This window comes from Rattus rattus, chromosome 1 (genome assembly GCF_011064425.1).
Source record: "Rattus rattus isolate New Zealand chromosome 1, Rrattus_CSIRO_v1, whole genome shotgun sequence".
Lineage (NCBI taxonomy): Eukaryota > Metazoa > Chordata > Mammalia > Rodentia > Muridae > Rattus > Rattus rattus.
The window spans coordinates 22349746-22372248 of record NC_046154.1 but is presented as its reverse complement, the minus strand read 5'-3'; the positions used below and the strand labels follow the sequence as shown (position 1 = coordinate 22372248).

The 22503-nt window shown below is 40.9% G+C and overlaps 2 protein-coding genes across 2 annotated transcripts; one reads left to right on the top strand and one right to left on the bottom strand.

The window, feature by feature from the left end:
* The first annotated feature begins 268 nt into the window (after positions 1 to 268).
* Positions 269 to 13274, top strand: Srsf10 (serine and arginine rich splicing factor 10). The gene is made up of 7 exons (XM_032890996.1): positions 269 to 444; positions 508 to 609; positions 2727 to 2831; positions 6124 to 6227; positions 7464 to 7626; positions 7956 to 8009; positions 11560 to 13274. Exons 1-7 carry the CDS (start codon positions 269 to 271, stop codon positions 11618 to 11620), a joined length of 765 nt encoding a protein of 254 aa, XP_032746887.1. The 3' UTR covers positions 11621 to 13274.
* Positions 13275 to 15840: 2566 nt separating this feature from the next.
* On the bottom strand, positions 15841 to 18606 carry Pnrc2 (proline rich nuclear receptor coactivator 2). Its single transcript, XM_032896217.1, has 3 exons — positions 18450 to 18606; positions 17577 to 17781; positions 15841 to 17149 (listed from the first exon to the last, which is right to left on the bottom strand). Exon 3 carries the CDS (start codon positions 17129 to 17131, stop codon positions 16727 to 16729), a length of 405 nt encoding a protein of 134 aa, XP_032752108.1. The 5' UTR covers positions 17132 to 17149; positions 17577 to 17781; positions 18450 to 18606; the 3' UTR covers positions 15841 to 16726.
* Positions 18607 to 22503: the final 3897 nt, after the last annotated feature.

The window sequence follows — 22503 nt, the reverse complement described above, 5'->3', positions numbered from 1 at the left end:
TTCCCCCGAACCCCACAAAGAATCTGTAAGTTCCTCTTGCTGGTTAGAGATCTGATAAAAGCCCGGGCACAGCTCGGAACAGAGGATATCGGAGCAGTCTCTGCTGGGTCTGAGACTCCCAAGCCCTGCCATTGTAGTTTAACGCTCCCGTTTGCCCATATGAGAAGAGGTGGCGGGATCAGCACAGCAGGAAAAGGCGGGAAAATGAAGCGCTAAAGAAAGAAAGAACCGGCCGAGGGGGAGGGGGAAGAGCCGGCGCCCGGAGCCAATGAACAGAAGCGAGGCCGCGGCGCGAGCGTCAGGCCCGCGGCGCGCGCACGCGCACGCCCCGAGATCTCGCGGGAAAAAGCCGTTGTCCCCGCCGGTGCTGCGAGGTGGGAGGGGGCCTGGAGGCGGGAGCGAAGTCTCGCGAGAAGAGGCAGTTGCCGTAGCGGAGCCCTCTGGGTCTGTGCGAGTGTGTGAGTGGATGTGAGCCACTGCCAGAACTGTGGACAGTTTCCCCTTTAGCGCCGCCGGCCCAGAGTCCTGCCGCCATCATGTCCAGATACCTGTGTCCCACCACCCCCACCCCTCATCTCTGTTCGTCAGAAACGTGGCGGACGACACCAGGTGAGCGCACCGGAGCAGCTACTGCGCGGGGGAGGCCGCGGGCGCACGGGGAGCAGCGAGCGGCGGCGCGGGGGAGGGGCGGGGCGAAGATGGCGGGGCCCGCGCCGGCTCTAGGCCGCGCCGCCGGCCTCCGCTGGCCTGCGGGAGCGAGGGCGGACCCGGAGCCCATTCGGGCCGAACCGCTGACCGGCCGGCGTGCGGGCCGCGTGGCGGACATTCGGGGTCCACCCTCCCCGCGTGCTCGTGGCTGGTCCAGTCTGGCGGGCCGGATGTCTGTTCCTCATTGATCAGACGTCCACGTTCCATGAGGTGCACGCCCCCTCGGCCTGAAAGGGATTTTTGTTGTTGAAAAAAGGAAAGGTTGCCAGGCGGGGCGGCACAGGCCACCACTCGGGGAAGCCTAGGCGGGAGGACCGGCGGGAATTGGAGGTCAGCTCGGGCTACGAAGTGAGCCCCCTGTCTCCCAGGTCGGAAGAGAGAAAGATGCTAGTGAAATAACGGAATGGGGGAGGGTGTGTTTGCAGCCCCCCTCCCATCTGTATGGATGGTGGTTAGTGGGTTAGAGAGGAGTCGTTGAGTTTTGGGGAATTTACCGGTTAAATGGAGTATTCCACGTGTTTCGCGGAAATCTCTTTGAAAACGAGGTGCTGGAGAAACCTCTCCCGTTAGGACCTTCGTTAATTAAACTTAGGTGAACGGAGGCGGTACTCTGAAGTACGCCTTGTCTCCGGGCGTAGTCCCAGCACCTTGAAGACCGGTCTAGAAGTTCGAGTCCAGCCTGGTAAGGGCTTTGTTTTCAGCGTTTCCCTTGCTTTGAATTGCCTTCGGGATTTTTCGGAAGTTTTTTTTTTTGTTTTGTTTTGTTTTTTAATCAGGATCGTGTCCGTACATAATAAACTCCGAAGAAAAACGGAGTTGTTTGTTTTGTGGAGTTTTATGTCCTTAACAAAAGTGGTTAATTAACGGCATTTTTAAATTTTTCCCTTAAGTATGAAGTATGTAGACATTATGGTTTTATTTCAAACTTTTAATGGCTGACCCTGTTGAACAATTTTAGGGAAAGCTGGGCGAAATGACCCAAGCCTGAAATAACAGCATTTAAGGGGGCTGAGTCAGGCTTGCCTTGAGTTCCAAACCAACTGACTAGAATGGGACCTGCCTTAAAATAGAAATTACAATACTTTTCAGAATACTAGAGTATTTGATGATTGTTTTTATTTTTCCGTTTTTTTTTAAAGACCGCACAGCTTCACTTTATAGCCTTGGCTGACCTGGAACTCTATAAAGACAGGTTAGCAGAAATCCTCCTGCCTTTGCTTCCCTGAGTGCCAGTCTTTCTAAAGACATGCCGTTAATGAACAGTGAAAAGACTGTTTACTGATGTAATTCAAAATAGTTATAGACTTATAAGCACTGCCCCCTTCCTGGGACAGGATCTCAGTCAGATACAGGCTATATGGTTTGTCCAGCCTTGAACCTACTCTATCCTGTCTTAGCCATCCCTATTCTAGGTACTGGTATAACACACTTACCTGGCACTACAGAGTGCTTTCCTTACACACTTACCTACCTTTTTTAGCTCAGACTGTAGCCCAGGCTGCCCCTGAACTTATAGCAATCCTCCTAATCTGAGTTTTTGCAATGCTTGAGATACAGGTGAACTGCTACCCTTGGGTTTTATTTTTGTATTGGTTGTTTGGCTTGTCTTTTTCTGACAGGGTCTCACTGACCCTGATTTACCAGGAACTCACAGAGCCCTCTGCCTCTGATTTCACAGTGGTAGGGTTAAAAGTGGAGGCCTTTTGTATAGTGCAATCCCCTGCCCCCAGATGCATTGTTTATCTTTGGATTTTCAGGACAGTTTCTCCATGTAACTAACCTTGGCTTCCTGGAATTTGCTCTGTAGAGTTTGTAGCTTCAAACTCTCCCTTGGTATTAAAGGTGTGTGCCACCTTTGTAGCTCAGGAAGCTCGTTGGCCAAGAGGGCAGAGGTATAGGGACCCGTGGGTTATATGCTGTTATCCACCACATCCCTTACATTCCTTAAGGTGATACTAAAATGTGACATGTTCGGGGATGTGAACATAAAAAGTTTGAGTTTTTTCATGATGTTTTAGGTCTGAAGATTTACGTCGGGAATTTGGTCGTTATGGTCCAATAGTAGATGTTTATGTTCCACTTGATTTCTACACTCGACGTCCAAGAGGATTTGCATATGTTCAATATCCTTTCTTCAGATGGATGATTAGTGAGGGGTGTTGAAGTTTGAAATTCAAGTTTTTATGTAAGTGGTAACATCTAAAAAAATAGTCTTTTTGTCCTCTAATGTCTTATGTCTTCAAATCTTTTAAAATTCTGATTCATTGCTCTTATTTCTTAGTTAATCCAAAAATAAACCTTTAAATTCCCATCCATGCTGCTGAAACTCAAATCAGTGATTATAATGTGATTTTTAATTTGAATACAATGGTTGCTACCATCTTTGATATGTCAAATTAAAAGTTAATGTGTTCTTGTTCTTAGCAATTAAAGTTTAGTAATCTTGTTTGTTATTTTGAATCACTTGATCGAAAACAAATTGTATAACAATGAGGTAAACTTCTTTAATATTGTCCCCTAATTTGCTGTCCTCTGTTGTTACCTCAGAATGTAAAGCTGTACAGTTATGGCGACCCCAAAGAGAAAGCATGAAAGAACTTTTAGAGTAGAGTTCAACACTTAAGGCAAGTAGACAAGCCAAAGACCTCTTAAGGATCAGGCTTGAAGAGAAGGGAGAGTTTGGGAAAAGAAAAAATAAAGAAAAGCTGGAAGAAGGACAAGCCTAATGGGAGACAAAGCCTCGATTTATCCACAAAGGGGGAAAAGGTTGTTTTTCAAAGTTAAAGATAAAGCCATCTGTCATATTTGACCAAGCATCTCATGACAAGTCCTTCTGACAAGCACTAAAAGAGTTAAAGGTCAAGATGAAGTTGAATGATGGCCAAGATTAAAGGAGTCATACCTGATGTATCCTACAGAATAACTACTTTCTTTTTATTATTATTTTTATTTTATTTTATTTTGCAAGCAGTTAATTTTCATAATTATGCTGGTTTGGTCTAGTGACAAAACCTGTAAGTTGAGTTTGTGTGGGCCGTTGATATTGTGATTGTGGTCTTGTATGAGTGTATTTTCTCCTAGTTTATCAAGTTAAAAAGTACAGCAAAATAAAACATTGTTAAGTTTAAATTCAGCATATTTTGATTTTTAGACCAGTTCATCAGAGGCTCTTTGTAAAAGGAGGTACTGAAATCCAGTCCATAGGGCCTATATAAGGGGGAGACAGGTGCATGCCCTGGGGATTGCTTAGAGAAACACCTGGTTGTTCTAGGGTAACACCACTAAAAATATGTAGCAATAGGTCTTTTGGGTTTGTTTTTGTTTTTCAAAGTTGCTGTTGGTTCTGTGAATCCTGCTGTCCCTGCATGGCTTAGCACAGAAGATCAGTTAGCTCTGCATGGATTACAGAAGGCCACCTTCGTGGTGTGGGTCTTAATTGCCATGTATGGGGAATGAGCCTTGATCCTGAGTTTTAGGAGATTGTGTTTCTGACCTTCTATAAGGTCATTTCCTTGTCCAAGAGAGTGGAGGTGTCTGAGGCTGTGAATTTCAATCCAGGAAACTTCCTATTGCTTAAATTCGTTTTCTTGAAGTTCTGACCTTACAAATTTCTAGTGAAGCTTAGAGGGGAAAGCCAAAAAAGCTGCTCATATGGGCCCAGTGAGTGGTCAAGAGAACCTTGTGGATTCTTTGTAAAACTTAAGGCTAATGCCCATATCTGGCTTCATAAATGGCATTGATCCAGTCTGGCTTATAACGTTCAGGGTTTGTGTGGTGAGGTGGCCTGGGAACGATGTCAGCAGTTGTTTACCTCAAAAGTATGTTGTATTTGAACAGCAATGGATTACATAAGGAATCCAGAGCAGTAAGTTAACAGGTTTGCCAGTTTCATTTTGGGAACACAGATTTCCTAGTGACCAATACTTAGCTTAGCTTAATGCTACTGTGTCTTCCATGTGATTTCCTGGTTTAGCCTTTTCTCCTTATCCTTGGCTTAAGAGGTGGGTGAATTATAGAACCATGTCCTCTAGGCCAAGATTTTTTTTTTTTAAGGATATTACCCAAGAATGCTTTGTCCACATTCATAATCTTTGTAGCTCTTAATATAAATCATTCTGAAACTATACTGTCTCTTGGGGTAACAGTAGTATACTGTACATTAAGTGAACTGATTCCTGTTAATTTAGCACCTAAGTACGGTTAATCTTGAGGGATATTTATTTACAGCATTCAAGATCCTAAGCTATCAGCTGTTTTACAAAAGTTGAAAGAAGTTATTTGAGAGTTGGAAAATCTCTCCTGTTTAACCTACACATACTGGCCTCAGAAAGAGCTTAAGGCCTATGGTCCTTAATTGTTTTTGGACAAAAAATAGAAGTCTAGTGATAGGCTGAGGCATACATCAGTCTTAAAATTATTGTCACTTTGGAGGTATTTTCTTAATTGGTGCTCCAAATCTGCATTTCCAGTGTTCTGAGACATTGAACTGGATATGCTTAGAGTGACAATTTTTAGGATGTAGTAAAAATTGTTCCCTAAATTTTTTTCCATCATGGTCTTGGTCTCCCATTTGAATGACGTTTTTAGAAAAGATGTGTTTAGACAAAATAACTGTCAACCTAGGGGTTCTGTTGCTGACATAGGGGGAAGCTACAAGGCAGCTTAGTTTCTCGGATGAAATGAATGCCAACAGTGTTTCTACTGCCGTAAATAACTACCGTGACTCAGGTGGGAAACCTGCCTGACATGCTCTTCTGCAGGAGGCTACACACTTAGTGTCAGAGTTAGGCCTCTTTAATTTAGGAGTCCTTTTGCCACTTCTTGATAGTGTGCTTTTACAGTCTGCATGAATGTCATGTGCATTTGGCATAGTGACTGAGTGTATTGCTTGATTCTGATTTAATGCCTATAAATGACTGGCATGCCTATCTTGTGCAATGCAAGGAAGACAACTGAAGTAATATGCCTGTGTCTGAAAATTTGAGTTAATGCTTTCTTCTCTTGTAAAGGCATATTTTTGCTTTGCTTACTTAAGAATTACTGGCATTTTTATTTTGAAATAAATATGAAAATTGTATTTTGGTTTTATAAGACTTTTTGATATTCCACATAATTGACTGTTTTGTTTTTGTATTTTATTTTATCAAGTTAATTCTTAGTATATGGGGAAGTTTTTTATAGTGTACCTTGGTAGTTCAGTTAAGGCATACCTTATTACAACACGTATTTACATGTGTGTCTTAAAACTGTATACCATAGAATATTGCGAGTGTTTTTAATGCCTGTGGTATTAATGGTTGAATCGACCAAATTAAGAAGGGTCTAGATGAGTAATATTGATGAGTTGTTTCAGACTTCACAAGCCATTCATTATCAAAGTTTACAAAACTTCTCAAGCCCCTTAACATTTAGCACATTTGAGGATGTTCGTGACGCTGAAGATGCTTTACATAATTTGGACAGAAAATGGATTTGTGGGCGTCAAATTGAAATACAGTTCGCACAGGGGGATCGGAAGAGTAAGTATCAGTACCCGCATGCGTGGTGTGTTGTTTTTTAAACTTGTTTTTTAATCTCTCAAAGAGCTTTAAAGATGAATTGGGTATTAATTGGATAGCTGTGTGGGTACATGACTATGGAAGTAAATTCATAGGAATGGACTTGGAAAGACTATTTAGGTTAAACCTGGACTAGATCTTATATTATTAACACTTGGCTCTTGTTACACAGGTATACATCATTTGTTAGCTGTAGGACTATATAGACTTTGGAGTCGTGTAAACCTGCTTTCAGTTCTGACTCAGCTGTTAGATTAGCTGAGACACTAAAAGACAGGAGTTAACATAGCTGTTGAAGAGTTAATACATCACGCCTTTTAGCTTTTCTATGCATAAATTTTCAGAGCTGCATAGTTCCACTTTACTGCATTTTGGTTTTAAATATTCTTTATAGGCCAAATTTTGCATTTTATGTACTCCTGTGATATCACTTTCTTGAGTCAAAAGTAGTTAATATCTTATTAGCAAAGTAATTTTGAGAAGACATTGAACAAAGTTAGTATTTAACATTAAGCACTGTCTTTTTTAACATTTATTTACTCATATAGTACACTGTCACTGTCCTCAGACACCAGAAGAGGGCATTGGATCCCAGTACATGGTTGTGAGCCACCATGTGGTTGCTGGGAATTGAACTCAGGGCCTATGGTGGAAGAGCAGTCAGTGCTCTTAACCGCTGAGCCATCTCTCCAGCCCAAGCACTGTCTTTCAATGCACATTTTGAAAGTAAACAGAGGTTAATAACATTCCAGTTATGCTTCTTACACCAAAACGAAGGCACATCTGAGTTAGGAGAGCACGTTACTCACTTTAGTGTAAGATCAGGAGTGGGAGTGAGCAGGCATGGTGAAGTACATTTCAATCTCGGTGTTTATCTAAGAGTTTGAGGCCAGCTAGGCCTATATAATGACTCCCCCCTCAAAAACAGCTGGGGAGATGACTCAGCCAGGGGAAATAACTGCTTCTAGAGAATCAGGTTTTATTTTCAGCCTCCACATGATACTAACAGCCTTCTGGACTTTGGGCAATGTGTACATCTGGTGCATGCATAGACATACATGCAAGCACATCACCCATACACCCATACGCATAAAATAGAAATCTTTTAGAGGAAGAATACAGGAGTGTTATCCTATAGTATCAGGGTTTAGATGCTAAGGTTTTAATGGTTCTAAGTATTTCTATTCTGTTCTCTAGCACCAAATCAAATGAAAGCCAAGGAAGGGAGGAATGTATACAGCTCTTCACGATACGACGATTATGACCGATATAGACGTTCTCGAAGCCGAAGTTATGAAAGGAGGAGATCAAGGAGTCGCTCCTTTGATTATAACTATAGGAGATCTTACAGTCCTAGAAAGTAAGTGTGGTACACAATGATATGTTGTTTTAATGTTTGTAGCCAAGTGTAATGGCATTAACCTGTATAATCCCAGCTCCTCAGAAGACTGAGGTGGGAGGACCACACAAACTCTGGAGTTCTAAGCTCACTTAAAACAATAAACTGTTGTAAGGCCCTGTCTTTAAAAGAGATACTTGGCTAATGTTTTTTAAAATGCCTTTGTCTTATTTTTAATTCTATATCTTGGATGCTTCATTAAGGTTAAAGTTATTTTTGGTGCTTTGTGTAAAAATTAAGACTATAAACAGACATTCGTCACTGTTTGCTTTTTCTGGTGTGCTTTTTAGCAGTAGACCGACTGGAAGACCACGGCGTAGCCGAAGCCATTCCGACAATGATAGGTAAATAATTTTGCTTTGAAAACAACTCCTGTTTTTTCAATTTCAGAGTGAACTTTTGCTCTAAAAGTAACAGATTTGATTAATATAGAATCTAATTTTTACTCTAATTGTATCTCTCCTCTGTTTTGAAAGATTCAAACACCGAAATCGATCTTTTTCAAGATCTAAATCCAATTCAAGATCACGGTCCAAGTCCCAGCCCAAGAAAGAAATGAAGGCTAAATCACGTTCTAGGTCTGCATCTCACACCAAAACTAGAGGCACCTCTAAAACAGATTCCAAAACACATTATAAGTCTGGCTCAAGATATGAAAAGGAATCAAGGAAAAAAGAACCACCTAGATCCAAATCTCAGTCAAGATCACAGTCTAGGTCTAGGTCAAAATCTAGATCAAGGTCTTGGACTAGTCCCAAGTCCAGTGGCCACTGATAGTATAAATCATGATACTTCTAGGCATGTATCATTCATTTACTCATAGTTTGGTATACTTAAATTATCAGGAATACAATGTTGCAATGATGCGTTTAAAAACAAACAAACTTAACTTGTTAGTTTTCCCTGTACTGGGCAATGGTTATAATTAAAATGATATGCTGTTGAGAAGCCACTCTTAAGAGTCCAGTTTGTTTAATGTTATGGGCAGCTACCAATTTGTGGTGTCTCTGTATATTTTTGTAAAGATTCTCATTTTTTATGCTTGAAGTATTTGGTGAAAAGATGTTGGTTGACCATAATTTGCAACATTGTCTTATTAAAAAATAAATTTTCATATCCATATTTGGTAGAACTGTTAACCTAGAACTGTAGCTTGCTAATAAGATAGAATGATACAGAAGTGAAGTGGTAGCCACATTACAACACTGACTGCTCAGACACATTTAGGTTCAGGGTGGACCTTTATGTCTTGTCAAGATGTCTAAGCCCATGGTGATTATTTATGATGCAATGTGGAATAGTTCTTTTGTTAACTCCACTGTCTGGGGATTGATGCCAACTGGGTTAAAGAGCGCTTTCAGGGAGCTTGACCTTTTCACTGAAACATGGAGCCTTCACTGCTTTCCCCTCAAACCTCAATCCCTGCTGGTTTCTAAGATTTGGAATATTAAAGCATAAGGGAAAAGAACCTCCTCCTTAAGTTTTGAGTGTGTCAATGAACTCAGAAATCATTTTAAGGGGAAAAGACTGTTCTTAGCATAGTTTCTCTAAAATTTAACTATTGTTGATCATTGTTATGTAGGGGTTTTGTATTGTTATTTGTTTTTTTTCTGTTAGAAACAAGTAAACTGTTGGAAAATACATTTCGTTTGTTTATATGCATAGTGTAAAACAAACTGAATTTTGATGCTCACAGCACTTGACATGTGCATTTGTATCAAAATCCGCCTGCTTCATAGGAGAGGCTTGCTCTTTACACCTCAGTTTATTAATGTGAGACAAGTTAAGATGACACTCCTAGGTGATTCTGTGGTGCCGTGAATTTTTGGGAAAAGTTGAGTTTTACGCAAAAGCCACATCACTTAGTTTTTGGTAATGTAGGACATGACTAAAAAAATAACTTACCTTAAATATTTATAGTTTCTAGTCTTCTCTTCAAGATTGTTTTGGAGGCAATAAAGTGACTTGAAATGTCCGGTGTCATTTCAGAATACAAAGCTAGTGTCTCTAAAATCTTAGACTCCTTGCTTACAGATGTGAGTGAAGATATTGTGGGGGACGATCCTCTTAGAGGATCACCTTACTTTTCCTTTCAATTTTGTTTTTAGAAATCTAGTCCTTGCTTGTAGACTACAAAAGATGGTTTTAAGAACTGTTTGTGGAATGTGTTTGGAGGGTTAATTCTAGAACCTTTGTATATTTAATAGTATTTCTAACTTTTGTTTCTTTACTGTTTGCAGTTAATGTTCTTGTTCTGCTATGCAATCATTTATATGCACGTTTCTTTAATTTTTTTAGATTTTCCTGGATGTATAGTTTAAACAACAAAGTCTATTTAAAACTGTAGGCGGTAGTTTGCAGTTCTAGCAAAGAGGAAAGTTGTGGGGTTAAACTTTGTATTTTCTTTCTTATAGAAGCTTCTAAAAAGGTATTTTTATATGTTCTTTTTAACAAATATTGTGTACAACCTTTAAAACACCAATGTTTGGATCAAAACAAGACCCAGCTTATTTTCTGCTTGCTGTAAATTAAGCAAAGATGCTATAATAAAAACAAAATGAAGGAAATAATGATTAACTGGAATTATTATAGTTCTGAATGAGTCTAAAATAATGGAAATAGTCCTTTGTAGCTTTAGGAATATTTTAATCAGTCTTGACATTAGGAACAACTACCCTACTCTGGGAATGATAGAACTTGCCAGAAATCTACATCTTTTACATAGTACTTAAGAAATTTCCTTATGCTAAAATCATGTTGTGATTGCTCATTAAGCCTCTTGGGTTAAATAATATAAAGAGGTTATTTAGTATTGGTAAACATTAAAATGAAAATTTGGGCAAGCTAACTATAAATTTATATTTTCATTATTACAAAGGATCCTGCTCGTTCCCCTTCCTGAACAAGAATACTGGGTTTTATGTTTATGACATGATTTAAATTATTTTTCATTGTATGTTGGTGAGCATTTAAATGATAACCACTTCCACGGGGTGGTTTCAGTATTTTTTTTTTCTTGGATTAAATTCTAGCTATTTTGCGGTAAACAAAGCTGGTAATTTATTATTTATGCTGTGCCAGACATTGTTCAAGAGACTTTGTTGATTCGTTCACCCTTCACAACACCCTTTAAGGAAGATTTACCCCCACATATCAGGAAACTAAGGCACAGAGAAAAAGCTGTAAATGACAGAGTCAAGATTTGAGCCCATATTTGATCCTTTTTTTTTTTTTAGAAACAGTAGTTGAAGGGGTAGCTCTATAAAGTCACGCTCAGTCTATAGAGCTAGAAGGCCTGGTGCTGGTTGGTGTTCACACCCAGACTGTTAGCTTGAGAGTCTTACCTGTTGGTTATGAAATGGTGTGCCCAGCAGAGCTTCCCAAGGACTATATACAGTCACACTCATGTAGGAGTCTGATGACACCAGGTGAGGAGTTTTACATTTTTAAGCTAAATTTGGATCATGATAAGTTTCCATGGTCGATAAGACCCTCTTCTGTTGTGCATAGCAGTGGGCTCTATTGAATAGGATAGTCGTGTCAAGATTCAAGTGAAGGCTGACACTTCGCCTCTTTTTACTTAAGAAATCTGCTTGGGTTTTTTTTGTTTTTTTGGTTTTTTTTTTGTTTTTGTTTATGTTTTTTTTAAATAAGCCAAGTAAGCAAGAAGAAAAGTGAGATAATGAATACGTCAGTGAGAAAGGACAGGTGCTGCATAGAGTTTGAGCTGTTAAGTTACAACCTAGGGAAAAAGACCGGGAACTACTGTACTGTGTTCTCTTGAAATTTTTGGCCCAGTAAGCTGCTACATCCAGTTCAACTAACAAAATCCTGTATACCACAGAGAAGAATAAAGAGAAAACCAAACTGACAAACATCCTTCTTTTATTTAAGACCAAACTGCAGCTGGAATACCCAGTACAGTTCTGCTTACTACACTTCAAGAAAGATCTGAAAGCGGAAAAAAGAACCAAAGAAGGGCAGTTGAAGCGACCAAAGGGTGGGTGGAAGGTGCTGCAGTATGAATACTGTACGAATATTTTGACTCTGGTCTGAAAAGATAAAAGAATTATCGAAAACTACATGGAATAATTGAAGTCCCTTCAAGTTTGAAAGTAAGCATTTTAGGACAAATAAAAGGAAATTCAACTTTGTACTTGTGGAAACTAATCCCTAAATATGAACAGGTTTATATTGACTCATGGGTAGCCGATCCATGATAAGTTACTGGAAACTAGGATGTCTGAATATCAAGGAAGACAGCCATAGTCTCTTAACAGTGCCTCTCTTGGTCTGTCTCAAATTAAATTTGGATGGTAAAGGTGTGGTCCAATATAAAGTTTTTCCTAGTTATCTCTTAAAAGTCAGTTCCACGTAATGCCAATGTTGGCAAATCTTGCCTTTGTTTATTCCAGTGCCAGTATTTTCTGCTTAACTGTTTGTTTAGTTGGCATCTGAGTTTATTTACTTATATACGACATACAGTTTACATCTAACCACTCCTTCCCAGGCTGATTCCACTTATACTTGATATCCACCATGAGGGCCCATCTCTTCTCACCTCCTGTGTAGACAGTGTGTTCAACAGATACTTACTGAACCCTTACTATGGGTAAGACATACTGGATAATTGGAGGGGAGAACAGATTATTTAGTAAAATCTACTGAGCACAATCTAGTGAATCATTACAGTATGACCTTATTATCTTGAGGTGTATTATGGTAATTTATACCACTCATATCCTAGTGTAATTATAAACCCAATATACTATCAAAGGAAAGTAATTTTATGGTTGTCTGCCATTTAAAAGTATCTAGCATTTGTTGTATCCCATTACTACAAATAATGAAGAAAGCCTGTGATAAGCTGATCTGTTGTGCAGTGATTAATATACTAGAGTAAGATGAAGTTGTTAACTCTTGGCTCTGTCAAACAAATAGATAACCCCCAAAATAACAAGTACTTAACTTTACATTAAAGCAGACCCTGGGTGCTATAATTAGATTACTTTGAGGCAGACAGCTGTTATCCCAATGGACTTAGTATATTCTGTATTAAAGAAAGTGTTTACCGGGATAAGACTTTTTAGGATCTACTTGTACATTTTATAGGGGACATATTCTGTGTATAGTTAATAAATAACTTTATAGTGTCACAAATGTTTTCGGATTCTTTAGTTCCTTATTAGGATATGAAGCTTGTTTATCCTAACATTAATTCCATCACATTCGGATTTCTTGTTGTATTTTTGCCACAATTTAAAACTATGTCAAAATCTGAAATCTGGAAACAGTGTTAAGCCTTTGACCATTTTTTTTTTAATGTAGTAAGATTACACATAAATGAAGGGAACGGTAAAATGAAGGTCATTTGTGGGGTTTTTGTTTTTGGGGTTTTTGGGTTTTTTTGGTTTTTTTTTGTTTTTTTTTTGTTTTTTTTTTTTTATTTAAACTTTTTTCAGCCTGCCCAAACTCAAAAAGGTGGCAGGTACCAGGTGAGAATTATAAATTTTGGCTTCGTTTTTGTTGCTATTTTTATTTTGAATCAAGCTGGAAATGCTTTTAAAGTTTTATTTTCAAGGACACAATAAAAATTGATAAAAACTGAATTTAGCATTTATTTCAAGATTTATAAATTACTAAATGTATATCATTTATATAACCATTAGCATTGGATTGGTCTTAAAGGTAGAAGTTCTGTGTATTTTAATAGTATCTGTGCAGCTCTAAGTGTTCTGTCCTTTAATTCCCCCACCCCACCCCCCAACCATTTCCTTCAAAATTGAGCCTAAGGCCTTCCAGAGGGGAAAATTGAGTTGTGGTGTTCAGATGAGGTTTTTGTTTAGTTTTTAAAATTGAATATTGTTTTTACTTTTTTTGGATTTGTTTTCTTTGGGGAGTGGTTTCATATGTTGGAAAATATCCCTGTTCATTTATAAATACATTAACAATAATTGACAGCTCTTGAGTTTTAAGTGTAGTAAGTTAGAAAGGGTCCCCGTGGTTTGGGGTATCAGTTAAGGAAAATTGTTTTAGTCTTGTCTATTGTGGTCCACATGTATATGAAAGGCTGTCAATATTACTCAGCATTTGCTGTGCCAAGTTGTGTGTTTTCCAGATACTCCTACTTAACCTTAAAAATTACCCCCAGGGTTGGGGATTTAGCTCAGTGGTAGAGCGCTTGCCTAGCAAGCACAAGGCCCTGGGTTCGGTCCCCAGCTCCGAAAAAAAGAACCAAAAAAAAAAAAAAATTACCCCAGGAGATGAATACTTATCCTGTTTTTCAAATAAGAAAGCTGTCTTCTGTGGAATACTACCCACCATGTGGACAGGAGTTTTTGCATACATACCTTCTAACTTTAGTGTATTCCAAGATTATAGGCTGTTGGACCTCCAGCACTCTTGAGCTGGCTTCCAAGCTTCAGGATCTTCGCTGTACTTCATTACCTTTTTTTTTTTTTTTTTTTTTAACAAATATTGAGATTAAAAACTAACTTCAAGGGGTTGGGGATTTAGCTCAGCGGTAGAGCGCTTGCCTAGCGAGCGCAAGGCCCTGGGTTCGGTCCCCAGCTCCGAAAAAAAAGGAAAAAGGAAAAAAAAAAATAACTTCAAAAATAGCCAGGAATCAGAGGTTAAAAGACTTGTCTTCAACTGTTAGCTAGCTTCATCAAGATACCCTTTTCCTGTCCCTCCAATCCTGTTAGTTATTGTTTGTGTATTTGTAAAGCTGGTTCACCATTCACCCTGTGTTAAAACTGTAGTTCTTGTTTTTTTGTTGTTGGGGGGTGCTTTTTTGTGTGCAGTGGGGGGGGGATAAAAACTTGAGGCATGTAAATTTTTAGAAAGTAGTTTGTAAAGAAGTAAAAGGTCTTTGTAATCCAGGTTTTGTTTTTGCAGATCACATTTCTTTGAATGTTGGAGAGTAAAATAAACTGGTCTAGGCACTTTTCAAAAAAAAATCTTGCTTTTTCTGTAGACTTTGTTGTACCTTACAGGTATAACTACCCAACTAGACATTTGTTTCTGAGGTTTTAGAGATGTATTCCTTAAGAGTCATTGCCTATGGGGGACAGCATGGGAAGCTGTGCAGTTTAGAACCATCTGAAATCCTCAAGCTTAATAGATCTAAGGTAACTTCAGTCTATCATGTAGCACACTATCACCAAAATACGTAGAAAGCTACTCTCTAGTGGGTTCTGCCATACGTTATACAAGCTCATGCAACTGTACTAATTTGAAGGCTAATTCAGCCTGAGTACTTCCCACACTCCAACGGGAGGCAGGGTTTCTCTGTAAATGTCAATAGCCCTGGCTGTCCTGGAACTTGCTTTGTAGACCAGGCTGGGATTAAAGGTGTGCCACCCTGCGGCCAGTCATGGCTGCTTTTTTTATTCTTTGAGCTATGCTTTAGTGTCTAATGAAGTCAGTAAGCATCTTAGTCCCAAACTAGAAATTCAGGCATATGCTGCATGCTAATGCATACATTAAAAATGTATAAGCAGAGGCACGAAGGAAAAAAAAAAAAGAACTTTACATTGACTGTATCACAGAGTTACACTGGAGCTTTGAGAGAATACGTTCTCTCTGCAGGTTGCATGAGAAAGCAGAGTCTGCAAGGTGGGATTGTTTTTAAGTTGCCCCTGAGTGGAAAGTCTAGCCACTAGAAAGCAAGTATGCAAAAGCTAAATACACTTTGGCTTTGAGACGAGGACTCTTAAAGCCCTTGCTCTAAACGAGGCTCTGTAACTCACATGTTCCTACATAAATCTGCATAAGTTTTTCCCTATTAGCACAAAGGAATTATAGTTGGGCAGGGCTGTGCACACTGTCAATCTGACATTCAAGCTAGAGAAACCTGTCTTAAAAGAAACAGCAAAGTAGCAGCATCACAGTCATCCCAAGTAGACAGCTATAAATCACTTACATAAAACAATATACTGGGGAGAAAGTTTATTTATCAATTTCACTTTTCAAAGTCAGATCATAATTTTTTTAACTTTTCCCTTAGGATGGATACTCAGTGTTTGATTTGGACTTCTATCTGCTCTGAACTTAACTGAGAAAACAAATTAGCTCTTGCTTAGAAAGATTGAAAACTTATTTGCTATTTGGTTTAATTATATAAGAAACTTTTGCATAAATGGAAGGGTTGCACATTAATCGGGTTACCTAGGATTGATAAAGTCAAAATGAGTCTTTGGGTTTAAAATCTCATATAGCTTAAATCTTTTCAGCTATAAGAAACCTAATACAACAGATTGACTTTGTGTAGTTCACAAGCATATCACTTACATTGATTCACTGGCACTTTAAGCATAAGGGCAACCTTTTAAAAACTGGAGACCTTTAAAATTAGGCCATAAGACTTTTCAAAACAGTTCATGGTCATACATTCAGCAAATTCATACTAAAAATAGTCTTATTTTGTAGAATAAAGGCCAAGAAAACATTATGTTACAAGCTTATTATTACATGTATATACATGGCTTAAATGTCATGAACACAACTCCTTATTTCAAGCAAGCTTTGTATAGGTGAGGCTGGATCCCTTCTTAGCAGCTTTGTGGGATGCTGTTGTATAAAAAAGGTTATCCAGCATTCTCTGTTTTTGGAAAGGGTTTGGTACATACATCTCTAGGTAAATGCCTACCCACTGCATTTAAGGAGCTCCGCCTGCCCTTTACACGATGACCACAGCGGAACTTCAGCCATTTCCTAAAAAATGCCCAAGAGAGTTTGGGTGACCCTAGACCATGAAACTGCTTGCTGCCTGATTTCTTCAGAAATTGTGTACCAACCCATGAATATTAGTATCAAACAATACAAAAGCTAAGGTTATTTAATGTTTCTCAAATCTAAACTTGAATTTAGTTAGCAATACTACCAAGTAGAATTGATTAGATTTAAATTGTTTAAATTGCATTGACACTATAACAGTATAGTGTGTATACAGCACATAAATGAATGCTTATACTTGTAAATTACTAGTTTTTCACAAAATGTCAAACCTTTTGGCTATGTGTAAACATCAAAAAATTTAAAATCAGTACTTAATCTAATTTTATACCTGTACTTTAAGTAAGGTTTTAAGTTGAAATGTCATCGTTTCCTTATCTGAAGGGTTCAAGGAAACATGAACCCAGTGGCTTGGTGGCTTGGGGAGAACACTTGGTGATGGTGGTTCACTAAATTTGGCTCCAGCATAGTTCTGACTAGCTTGAGACTTAAAAAGCAAGCTAGGACTTGATAAGCTAGCATTCCAGTTGGAGTTGTTAGAAAGGCTCTTGGTTTTTCCCCCATTTTGCACTGCCGATGGATTGTACCCATGTCCTCTTTCCTTTTTCTTATGAACAATCTTCATCTGGGAATTCTGATCCTTGGTCTTCTGTCTATTGTGCTGTTGTTGGTTCTTGCTAGCATTTCTAGATTGAGGGTCTGGAATGTTATACCTCTCTCCACCACCCATCTTCAGCTTCTTTGTCACCTGTAAATACATGTAAACATCAGTTAAATTCCACAAGTCCCCTTTGAAGTTTCCGTAGCTCCAGTTGAAAATATGACAAGGTAGGATTAGACAGGCTCCCCTGCAAAACCATCTACCTCAAGAGACTAAAGTCCTGAGCCAAAAACCAGTTTGTGAAATCAAAATAAGAAAAACAATTGAAGCAACCTATTCATTCTTTGTACAACCTGATAACCTCACACACCCAAATGAACCCGTTTCTGGAGAGGCCTCCTGTACCAGACTGGCCTCCGACTTGAAGCAGTCTTGCCCCAAACTTAGGAGAAGTACTGGAGTTACAGGCACGTAATACTGCCCCAGCACCGTGCATGGCCGCTGACCTTAATAGTTCAGAATTGCTTCCATCGTAAAATAAGTGGCCCCACTATGATGCGAGTCATTAGTATACCTTTCAGTCTGCTTTTCAGATTGCAGAATTTCCACTACTTGGCCTCTTCCTTGCTGCCAAGCCCAGAATAAGAGACGTTGCTTTCTGCTAGATCCTTTCCTTTGTCTCAATACACAAGTTTTCATGAGCCAATCTGCTGATTTCAGCCTAGGAGCTGAGGCCCACATCGAGTCTCCTCAGCACACAAGTTTGAGAGAAGTCGTAGCTAGAAAAGAAAAGATAATTACTTGAAAACAACCCCACAAAGTGATCGCGTAGACAGTCTTTAGAAATGGCTGTTGCTGCTTCCTCAAAACTTCATGGATGTATGAGAGAAACCACGACTTTCTTTGACCTCATTAATGTCAGCTTTCAACTTTTGGGACGACTTAGCAACTCCTTGTTTTAAAGTAAAACTAAGGAAGCGTTCGCTTCTGTGGCCACACCAGGAAACTAGGGACCGTGCTTTTAAAGTTCCATCCATATTTAACGCTTTCATTTCAACCCACACTGCTATTTCCACACCAAGGTTCTTTTCCCAGCAATGTGCATCGTGCTTTTGCTTGACTCCGGTTGTGGTACCATAATTTTTCAGAAACCATAATAAGCTTACATTTTTTTAAACATCACGTCTCTCTAAAGTGAATGGTTTCTCTCTGTTCTAATTAGTCAAATTAGCAAACACCCTCAACAAGGCTAAGAAGGCCTCCAATTTTATTAAGTCGGACGGTCCACATTCCCAGTCGCCCACACAGCGAACCTGCAAGCTCGCCGCCTCAGCCCGCCGGCGGCTCAGCTCCCGGGAAGTCGCGCCCGACCGGCCTTGCTTCCTCTTCAGCCAGGCCCAACAATGGTGCCCGCGGTGGCCAACATGGCCGACCCCGCCACACTCACCGACTTCGAGTTCGGGCGGCGGCGGCGGCTCTCTCTCGACCTCCAAGCCTCCTTCCCTCTCCAGGGAGAAACGATGCACGGACCAAACAGCCCACGAGCGAGTCCCGGATCACAACTTCGTCTTGGACCAACCTCCTACTGCCTTTACCGACAAAATGGAGGCTGCTGCAAGCGCGGAAGAGGATCGGAGACTGTGCAGCCAATGAGGACCCAGCAGCGCGTGCCGCAGCCAATGAGATGCCGGCCGCCGCCTGTTGCTGGGGCGGGCCGGAGGGAGTGAGGGATGGCTGTTGTCGTGGTTTGAAATCCTGCGGGAGGAGCATGTCGGGAATAACTGCCCAGCTTCGGGAGCCGCGCTGCCGGTCCTCCCCCGCGGGTTGGCGAGGGCAGCTGCTCTTCTGTTGGCCTCTGTGGACGCGGAGCCGGTGTTTTACTTCCTTGACCAGACCCCTGCGCAGCGCCCTGTCTTTGTTCCTGCCCCTTTCTGTCCTGCAGTCACTGGGCCGCCCCAGAAGCTGCCATGGGTCATGGTCACCCCACCCAGAGCCCGGCAAGCATTCTGCACATGACCATCTTCCTTTTTCGCGTCCCCTCTGATCTAATTTCACTTTTCTTCAGTACCTGAGACAGTCACTACCATCAGGGCCTGCTTTTTCTATACACAGCACTGGCTGGTCCCTTACACATTTTTTTGGTCTTGTTCAGAAAATGGAAAAACTAGAGAAAAGAAAGATAGAGCTCAAGAATGACAGCAAGGTTCAGGAAAAGGAGACATATCAGCTTTTTTTAAGAAAAAAGCAAAAGTATGTATGAAATGTCAACATTCAAAGGTGAACGCTAATTTCTATGAATAATTTTGGGGGGCAAATGTGCCAGGTGTCTTACCCCATTCAGGCCTGTAATCCCAGCCTCTCAATTTTGAGATCAGTTTGGACTTTATAGCAAACCCCACATCTCAATGAAACAAAAGCATTTCATTGGCTCCAAATTGTGATGCAAAATCACACACACACACGTGAATATATATATATATACACATATACATCTATACAGTCATTGCCATCCAGAATTAAGCAGGCCCCCCGAATTTTGCAAGCCTGCCCACGTGCATCATGAGTGCTTTCTCTGCCCCTTATCTTGTACTAGACTTACATCATCTCATTTCATTCTCTCGGCAATTTTTAGGGCAAGGTGCTATTCTGATTTCCCAAGGTATTGATGCAATATACACTTCTAAACGAGAAGCTACAGTGAGATTCAAGAGCCTTAGAGCTCATGTACCCTACGATGTTTGTGTCTTCTGTGTACCTAAAAGGTGTTTGACCTAGAGAACATTGTTACCAACATTGCCAGAAGTTTTGAGTGCCATGAAGCCCATGTCCTGCCATCTGCCTGAATCTGCTCTCTCCAACAAGGTCACGGGCTGCCTTGGGAGAGCATGGTTCTGGCTTTCACCATGTCTTAGCACTGTTCTAGCTCATTAATAGCTACCAGCCCACAAGAACTCCCAACTCTGAACCATATGTGAAAAATAATTCCTTCTTCAGGATATCTGATCACCCATTTCGTGCCTGATTCCCTTTTGTTTGTGTGACTGTTTTGTTTGTATGTTGTATGCTTGCAGTGCCCTGGGAGGCCAAAAGAGGGCAACACTTCCTTGGTAAGGCCCAAAGATGGCTGCTATCTCTACCCTCTTGAGTTCAAGAGCAGCCTGCTCTCCAGAATGCATCCCAGGTCAGCCGAATGCATCTTGGGTCAACCAGGGCTACACAGAGAAACCCAGTCTCAAATAACAAAACAAAATAGATAGGAAAATGCTGACACAAAGCCTCCTGAGGATGCAAATCTCAGTTCAGCTCGAGGACAAAGAGCTAATGACTGCACCAGCATTTTTTTGTTTGTTTTTAAGACGGGTTTCACCATGGAGCCTTGGCCAGTCTTGAAGTCAGGCTTAGAGATCTGGCTGCCTCTTCCTCCCTAGTCCTGGGACTAAAGGCATCCACCACCATAGCTAGTGCATATTTAATTTAAAACATTCATTTTGCCAAACTTTATCTAGTGCCTGCTTTGGGGCTTGACCCTCTGCCACACCATAAGTACACAAGTAAATGAAGCCTTATCTGGATCCAAAAAGAGGAAAAGCCCTTTCCAATTTGTGAGACAGGGGAGCTGAGATTTGGGGAAGCTTGTCCATGTTTTCTCCAGACATGAACAACCTGCTCATTGCAAGGGAATTAGAACCTATCACTGCTAAGAAGGTACAGCTTGAAGGTTTGTCCACAGAAGAATCTTTTAATTATACATTAATTAAAAAGAGGCAGGGACTGGAGTCAGTGGTCAGGTGTTGGTTGTGATATATTTGAGGATCTGAGTTCAGAACTTCTGGGCTCACAGAAGTTGGTAACTGCTGTGGGAGGTGCATAATCTATAGCCAGTGAAACCCAAATTCAGTTAGGGAACATCTCAAAAAACAAAATGAAGGACATAGTAATGATTCTCTTCACTCCAGCCCTTGGGAGGTGGAAGCAGGTGAATCTCTGAGTTAAGGGCCAGCCAGGCTTAGTGTGATTGTTAGTCCAAAACAATCACAAAAATGGTGAGTCTGGTGAGCTCCATTAGCAGGTCAGGCCACTCCAGCCTCTCTCCCCTAGAGACTCCCCTAGAGTCCCCTACCAACTGGAGTTCTGGGACCTACGAAGTAGGAGGAGAGAACAGACTCCTACAACTTCTCCTCTGACATCCACGACATATCACAGCATACACATGCACATACAATAAATGAAGAAATAAAGAGCCAAGGAGGAGGATGTCCATGTCAACTTCCGGCCTCAACCGGCACGTGTATCCCATACAGGCCCCAACACACACACACAGAGAGAGAGAGGGGGGGGGGGAGGGAGAGGGAGAGAGAGAGAGAGAGAGTGTGTGTGTGTGTGTGTGTGTGTGTGTGTGTGTGTGTGTGCTTGTTTTGTAAATATTCTCTTGCCTAATCTAAATAGAAGTAGAAAGACGGAAGGCAAGTGACACCAGAGTCTATTAATAGTTTAGACTCTGGAGGGCCAGGGGGGTTGGCACAGTCACATCTATACAAATCTCTAGTCTACTGACTTGCAGAGCTGGCCACTTAAACTTAGTTTGTTCTTTCTTCTTTAAACTTGGTTGCAAATTTAGAGTCAGTTTGAATGTCTGCAGGCCTGCTAAGCTGACGGCCTGCTTCAGTTTAGAAACACAGAATCTATACTGCCTGCCCCCCCCCCCAAAAAAAAGAAAGGTTAAGAAGCGAGCAATGGGCCCTGAGGTACGGTTTATGCTTCAGGGCTCTCAAAGTGTTTCCAAACTGGTACGAAGCCCCACACCGACTTCCTCACCCCATGCATTTGTTTCCTGGGGAAGGAAGCATCTGGGGCTGGTTTCTACAGGTTCACGCATTCCGGAGAACTTTCGAGTCTATTGCCAGCCGTGGCAGTCACCTGATTCTAATTACCAAACGGAGGAAGCACAGGAAGTCCGTGGGAAACTCCCACCGCTCTCGTGATGTTCAGGGAGGGAGGGGTTCAGCCAGCAAAACCTTAAAGAACATTGCCATCTGAGCTACCCATTAACACCCACGTTCGCATACCTGGGGGATGGGCCCATGAATGTTTCAATCCAGCGGAGTCCAGTGTGTCACTAGTTCTGCCACAGATTTTACTCTGTGGCAGCCCCTTGTCATGGAGCCCTGCGTAGTAATCAACAACACCTGAGAAGGCATTTCCGAAACAGGATTATTTAGCTTAGCTTGGTTGTAGTCGTGGGTGGTGTTTGAACTGGATCTCGCGCACCTCTAGCTGGTCTCAAACTGGCTTCGCAGCTGAGAGCGTCCTTGCATGGTCTTGCTGCTTGTGCTTCCCAACAGTTAGCTCTACAGGTGTATGCCACCATGCCCAACCTAGCTTATGCTTTTGGAAACATCAATATATTGTGAACATGTTTCCTTGTATATACAAACATACACGTGTGGTTATTAGTAGAATTTTATGCTATGACCATATGTAATTAATTTTGTGGTCAGCCA